Here is a 7,735-nt window from a genome sequence, read left to right on the forward strand (position 1 = left end):
TTTAACTAGGGATACAGGTGGACCCATTGCAACAATGAGATGTACAAGTCGTTATGTCAAAAAACGAACTTTACAACTTTGGTGGGGGTGGGGAGGATCGGTTGGGGAGAAGGAGAAAGTATGGGAAGGGATGGGAAGGGGAAAAAATGAGGAGGCAACAATGTTTGACAAGAAATGTACTCGTTATCTTGCCCATGTAATTGTAACCCCTCTGTACAGTATTCTCACAAAAAAAGTCTTTCGTCCACTTATTACCACTTATTAATAAGGCAGTTGTTTCTTTGAGGATTTGATGTTGGGGGATTTTTTTTGAGTTTTTGAGTTTTGAGGGTTGTTTGAGCTCTAAGTATATTTTAGAGACTCTTTTATATTATATTTTTTATGAGACCCTTGTCCGTTGTATAGCTAGTGAAGGTCTCCTCCCAATCCATGGGCTTTCTATTGATCTTGCTTGCTATGTCTATTGCTATGCAGAAGCTCTGCAGTTTCATGCAATCACATTTGCCCAAACTTTCTTTGATTTGCTGTTTTTCTGCGTCTTTATTAAGAAAATTTGAGCCTGTGCCAAGGAGCCCTAGAGTTTCTCCTATTTCTTCCTGTAATGTTTTCATGGTATCTGCTTTGACTTTGAGGTCTTTGGTCCATTTGTAGTTGATTCTGGTGCAGGGTGATATACAAGGATCTAGCTTTAGTTTTCTACAGGTGTTTAACCAATTTTTCCAGCACCATTTACTGAAGAGGCTGTCTTTCTTCCATTCTGTTTTTTAGCTCCCTTATCAAAGATTAGGTGGCTATAGGTCTGTGGGTTAGGCATTTACCCAAACTATCACAAACAAGACCATGCTAAAGCTACCAGCACAACTATGTTTATTGCTGCATTATTCACCATAGCTAAGATACGGAACCAACCCAGATGCCCCTCAGTAGATGAATGCATCAAGAAAATGCAGTGTGTGTGTGTGTGTGTGTGTGTGTGTGTGTGTGTGTATTAGAATTCTATGCCTCCATCAGAAAGAATGACTTGGAAAGATTAAGTGAAGCAAGCCAGACCCAAGGAAACATAGGTCCCATAGTTTCCCTTATCTTGGGCAATAACTAGTATATGTCTAGGATAAGCAGAAGAGGTCAAAAGCTATGTACATATAACCATATAACCTGATGCTAAGCAAAATGAACCCCAAGATAGGGACATAAGAGATTTTATCTTTCTTGTTGTTATTTTTAATTTACTTATAATGTACTATTTGATTTTTTTTGTTTCATTGTATATTCTTTCCCCATGGTACAACCCCCATTGTCACTGTATTTGATTCCAGTGTCCCACATCTTGTATATACATTTTTCTAACTTGGGGAGGGGAAGGGAAATAACAAAATGCTGAAATAAAGATACAGGATGACCCATTGTAACAATGAGATGGACAAGACACTGTATTGAAAACAAACTTTGCAACTTTGTGGGGAGAGGGCAGGGGAGGGAGGAGTTGGGGAGGTGGGGAGGAAAGGGACTGTAGGGGAAAACAAAGGAGGAGGTAACAATGCTTGACAGGAAATGGGCTCATTACCTTGTTCATGTAACTGTAACCCCTCTGTACAGTACCTTTACAATAAAAAAATTTTAATTAAAAAAATCATTGATCTTCTACCTATCCCTCACAAAGGTTTAATACCCATATTCACACACACACACACACACACACACACACACACACACACACACACAAACACACACACACACCACATAGATTAAGAATGTTTTTCAGCAGCCTGGATCAACCATGAGCAGAAGAGTTAAAGGAAGTTTAAAAATAGCCACATAGTGGTTCAAGACTAGAAGAACCTCTGGGCATGTTTTGTTTTTAATCATTTGCATGTATTATTTGTTTAGATTTATACACATAAAGATGGATAAGTAATTGGAAAGAAAACACATAAGCAATAGCATGATCACATTTAAGCAAATCAACCATACAGATTTGTTTTATCCTCTCCTCATACATGATTCACAGAGGCATTTTGATTATCAAAAGTTCTGTGTGATTCACCCAAGCAGAAGTGATTTACTGCTTTTAAGCCTAAGCCCTGACTGGCTAGGGAGTTGCCTGTAGGAATTAGCCAGAACAAAATCCTGATTAAACCACTAATTGGCTTGTCTACTAAGGAAAAGGAAAACAGAGTACATATCTCTACCTTGAGACACACAGTGATAAAAAGAGACAGTGATTTCTAAGATGTGGACCTCACTCAAATTGAACAAGGTTGCACCTATAGAAGAGAACAGTGAGAATCAACGATTCTCTCATCTGAGCAGTTACTCACACCCATCCACGTGCCAGGTATGTTTGCTCCCATCCTGACTTTTATTCTTGTCATTGCTTACTTGGTAATGGAAGATAACAACTGCTGTTATTCACAAGATGGCCTCCAAGTGGGACCTGCTATCCTCTGGGTTATGTGTTGTTCAAGTCACATCCTCTGTATTTCTATGCATTCTGCAAGTATTTGCTAGAAGGCAGATTAGTATTTAGAAGATTATATTAGAAATTTGAAAAAGCTAAAAAAGACTTCTTTGTTTTTGTTTTTTTGGGGGGGTACGGTTGTGGAGCCTGAACTCTGGGCCTGGGGGCTGTCCATCAGCTCTTCAGCTCAAGGCGAGCGCTCTACCACTTGAGCCACAGTGTCACTTCCAGCTTTTTTCTTTTTGCTTATGTGGTGCTGAAGAATCGAACCCAGGGCCTCATCCATGCAAGGCAAGTGCTCTACCACTGAGCCACCTTCCCAGCCCTAAAAAGGACTTTTATTGCTGGTTTTTACTTCTACTATCATGCGCAATGCATCCCTTCTCAAATATTTAAGTCAGACATTCGGCTCTGAGGGAATCACATTTTAACAAGAAATTCCCTTGAACAAACGTTCTCCACAAGAATCAATTTTGCTACCCAGGGGACATTTGACAATGTCTAGGGATAGCTGTGGTCATCGTAGCTGTGGGTGCTACATTGGCATCTAGCAAGGTCCAGAAATGCTGCTAAGCATGCTCAAATAATTGCCTACACTGTAGATTTCTCTGCTGCCGAATATCCACCGTGTCAAGATGAAGAAACCAGCTCTAGACAAATCTTTTCTTATGTTCTAGTGTATTTATTTGTAAAATGGAGATAATAGTAACTGCTTTTTAGCTTTGGTAGAAGTGGCTATTCTTTTTATCATTATTAATAATGTGTAAGCCCAAAGTGATAGTGAAAAGAGCAATATTTCACTATCTATGCTTATTAGAATTACCCAAAAGAGGTATGTAAGATTTTTAGATTGATAGCTATTTACCTGTCTGAGAAAGCTAGATGAGAGATGTCAAGATGAAGTGGAAATGTACCCCAGAGCTTAGGGTATCACAGTCTAATGAGTCAGGTTAAATGAGTCTAGAGGATGGGTAACATCGTGATTACTTGACATTCTGATTAATGTTGGCTATTCTGTGTGGAGAGAAGTGGAGGGTTATATTGAGCATTACTTCACAAAACACCTTGATTTCCTTCTAATTATGTCAAAACAAAAATATCTGAATTTAACAGTTACTTATTTATTTGTTTTAAACATATAGAGTGTCACCTATATTGAGTTTGATATGACTTTTCTACTAGTCTTGCCTTTTTTCCTCTGTGAAATTTACAATATTTATATTTAACCATTGTCTATTATTATTTTCACACAGAGCGCCAAAAAATAATCCACATTTTATTCTCTTAAGGAACATAATAGCTAACTACAATTACTATGTTCAAGCAATTTACTAAGTCTTCCACATACTGTTGAATGTAACCCTCACAAAAGCCAAAAAAAAAATAGACAAAAGTCTAATTTGCTACTTGCACTTAGAAAACAAATGCCAATGCATCAGCTGGGTTCCTATTCTACCTCATATCAGTACCTAGGGGCTAAACCATCATGCTCTATGGCCTCAGACATAGGGGTACTTGTTGAATTCTCCTTTCCAGATGGCTCTGTCTGTAGGATAACTAGATAAGAGAAAAAAACTAGAAGAAACTGCTTAAAGTGTTATTCTTTAAGAGTAGCAGATTGTGACACCCACCTATGATCTCAGTTAGTAGGGAGACAGAATCAAGGAGAACCTCAAGTTCAAGGCCAACTGGGAAAAAAGTGAGATTCAATATCAAAATCAAATTAAATTAAGCATAGAGGGTCACATCTCACTCCTCAGGAAGCTGATATTAGGATGATGAAGGTTTGAGGTCACACCTGGCCAAAAAAGAAAATTAATGAGATCCTCATCTCAACCAATAGGTTGGAGGGGGTGATATATGCTTGTGATCTGAGCTATTCAGAAAACCCAAGATATTAAGTCAGATCATAGAATGTTTGTCTCCCAGCCGGGCACTGGTGGGTCACACCTGTAATCCTAGCTACTCAAAAGGCTGAGATCTGAGGATCGCGGTTCAAAGCCAGCCCGGGCAGGAAAGTCAGTGAGACTCTTATCTCCAATAAACCTCCAGAAAACCAGAAGTGGTGCTGTGGCTCAAGTGGTAGAGCACTCACCTTGAGCTGAAGAGCTTAGGGACAGCACCCAAGCCCAGAGTTCAAGCCCCATGACCGACAAAAAAAAGAATGTTTGTCTTCCAAACTGTGCAAATCTCATCAGAGAAAACAAATACACAAAAATGTGAGTGCAAGGAAATGTAGATGAGTAATGTGGACTCATTCCTTTCAAGCTTTCACACCTGGACTAGCCACTCAGTGTGCTACTCAATAGCATCTTCATCATTACCATGTCAGTCTGGCCTAACACACATGATTACTGGGAGACTTAAATAGAATCATCTGATTCAGTAACTTTGCAATTTAAAGTGCTTCTATAACACTGTCTGTAAATAATGCAAGAACTTCCATATTGTGGCACCCAGCACTTACCCTGCTTGTTCCTGTCTACTTTCTAGACTTGTCTTCTCCACTGCTTTCCCATTTAACAACTTTGTACAGTATCTCCCTCACATGGACAACTAATCTATAACATCTGATTGGAATACTGGAATGTGTGCTTTATTTGCCTGGAAAACAAAGACATCATCTATGTAAAATCGAGTCACTCCGTTTTTAATAGTCTCTTTCCCTTCACTTCAAGAGCAATAGAACTGACTACTCCATTCCATGTTCTGTCTCCATCCAGTATTATCTCATCACTTACATTTCCTTGCACTTACATTTTTTGTGTATTTGTTTCCCCCATCAGATTGTGCATAGCTTGGAAGACAAGCTTTCTGTTTTGATTTAATATCTTGTTTCACTATTGTCCCTCAGGGACATGTGACCTTATGTGAGTGACATAGCTACATTGCAGAGTGAAGTTCAATGCTTGGGTAAATGTTGAGGTAGGGCCAAAACTGAATCGTGGAAAGAAAGAAGAGGTAGATGAAGGAATGAAACTGCCTTTTCTCTGCCATTTTAAGTTCAACCAGAAAAGAGCTCTATTTGGACCTGTGTTAGAGTTGTATGAGGTTAAGACCAGAATCAGGAGATATAGGAACCAGGGTAACACTGAAATCAGAGAATTTCCATAATCAAAAAATTATAGAGGTTAAAGTTCAATAGACTCAAAAATGTCTAATATTTGCCTAAGAATTGTCATTTTTAGTAAATCATGAATGTTCAGTTTTAATCATCATACTGATAACTAATTGGAAACAGTTGTATTTTACATTCATTTTTTGCTTTATTTTTGAAGGTTTATTTGTTCTTTTTTAACTAATTTGCATGGACAATATAAGGGATCAACTCCATTTATGTGAATAGAGTCTCTTTTTTATTTCACAAAAGGGAGAAAACAAAAGCAAAAAAGAGTATATGAAAACCAAGAGGACATCAGTCATATTTGAAGAGTCACACATCAAAACACAAGGTAATCTATATGGAAAAAAAAGTAAAATTCATCTTGCTCTGAAATGTATTATCTGATAAAACATTTGTCCTTCATTAAGAAAATTATCTAGAGTCACAGTGAGGTTATTTGAAGAACTGAGAATTATTTCTCAATCAATCCATCCATCCATTGGATGACTATTTTTTTTTTGGGGGGGGGGTCTGGTCATGGGGTCTGAACTCTGGGCCTGGGCACTGTCCTTTAGCTCTTCAGCTCAAGGCTAGCGCTTTACCACTGGAGCCACAGCACCGCTTCCAACTTTTTTTCTTTATTGCTTATGTGGTGCTGAGGAATCAAACCCAGGGCCTAGTGCATGCAAGGCAAGAGCTCTACCACTGAGCCACCTTCCCAGCCCCTGGATGAGTATTGTTTATCACCTACCATGTTCCAAGCACCATTTCATAAACTGGAGATATAATAGTTTTACAATATAAGCTATCATGAAACTTATATTCTATAAAAAAATGTAATCAATGTTAGACAAATCAGCACATTTTGAGCAATGTAAATTTAGATAATGACAAGAATTATTAAAACAATAGAACAGAAATAGATTGTTCATATCCAAAGGTTCTTTGTGGTACCTCCACTGCTCTCCCTCTGAACTTTTTCCATGAGAAATCCCATGTGTCTATAGTCACCATTCTCTTTTATATATGGATGATTTGAAATCCATATCACAACAATTTCATTTTTAATACCAAGTCCAACTTTTTTTACCTAGGCACTGCACATACATACTTAGATATTTTTTGTATTTCAAAGAAAACATTTAAGCCAAGAGCATGGTTCAAATGATAGAGCACTTATCTGGCAAGTGCAAGTTCATGAGTTTAAACCCCAGTACTGCCAAGGAAGGAAGGAAGGAAGGAAGGAAAGAAAGAAGGAAGGGAGGGAGGGAGGGAAGGGAAGGGAGGGGAGGAAAAAGAAAGAAGGAAGGGACAGGAAGGGAAAAACTGAAGGCGAGAAGGAAGAAAAAAATGTGAACTGCTCAGAGAAAACACATTTTAAACTGAATTTTTTATCTTCTCCTTAAATGAGCCCCTTCTTCTGATTTACTTGTTTTTAGTAATATTATGTGTTTAATCCCTTAAGCTTAAACCCTCATATTTTATTCCTCTACTTAAGAGTCCTATTACTCACCAAATCTTCCTCCATGATAACACTCAAAATCATTTGCTTTCTGTTCTACCCCAGTAATACCACCCTGGTTTAGTCCTTTATTAATTTCTTTGGGCCTATACATGCCCAGGGTCTAGTGGTTGCTTCTGCTTAGACTTCTGCTTCACTCAATATCTCCTCTTTCATCCAAGCCCAATATTCCTTTCCATTAATGACCACTTTGTTCTCACTCTTCATCTCAAGAACTTTTAAGTGCCTTCATATTGCCTGCAAAACAAAATCTTCACTTTATAGAATCTATTGCATTACAATCTCTACATCCTTTTCTAGCACTTGTCTTTTACTTTTTCCTAGTATAAATGCTATATTTTAATCAAGAAGACACAAAACTGACAAAAAGTCAATAGAACTGAATATTCTATTGCTAAATATGGAAATATAAAATGATTGCCATAAAACTAGAACAAATATTTCATCATATTCTATTAGACAAGACTGGGTATAATAATTTTAACAATGTTTCAATTTGTACTAAAATAAATACTTGAACAGGGCACAATTCATTTTTTGTTAGTTAAAACTTCCCATCTTTATTGCATGAAATGGCAGAGCTTCTGCGTGGCAAAGGACATAGCTAGCAAGATCAATAATAGAAAGCCCACAGATTGGGAGAAGATCTTCA

At 37.8% G+C, this 7,735-nt stretch overlaps 1 protein-coding gene across 1 annotated transcript in view; it reads left to right on the plus strand.

Annotated features, from left to right (window-relative positions):
- The first annotated feature begins 2,230 nt into the window (after positions 1-2,230).
- Positions 2,231-7,735, plus strand: part of Cngb3 (cyclic nucleotide gated channel beta 3) — a 147,682-nt gene continuing 142,177 nt past the window's right edge. The window contains exon 1 of the mRNA XM_013012407.1: positions 2,231-2,335. Within this exon, the coding sequence (XP_012867861.1) occupies positions 2,231-2,335 (105 nt within the window). The remainder of the gene's footprint in view (positions 2,336-7,735) is intronic.

This window comes from Dipodomys ordii, unplaced genomic scaffold (assembly GCF_000151885.1).
Source record: "Dipodomys ordii isolate 6190 unplaced genomic scaffold, Dord_2.0 Scaffold17, whole genome shotgun sequence".
NCBI lineage: Eukaryota > Metazoa > Chordata > Mammalia > Rodentia > Heteromyidae > Dipodomys > Dipodomys ordii.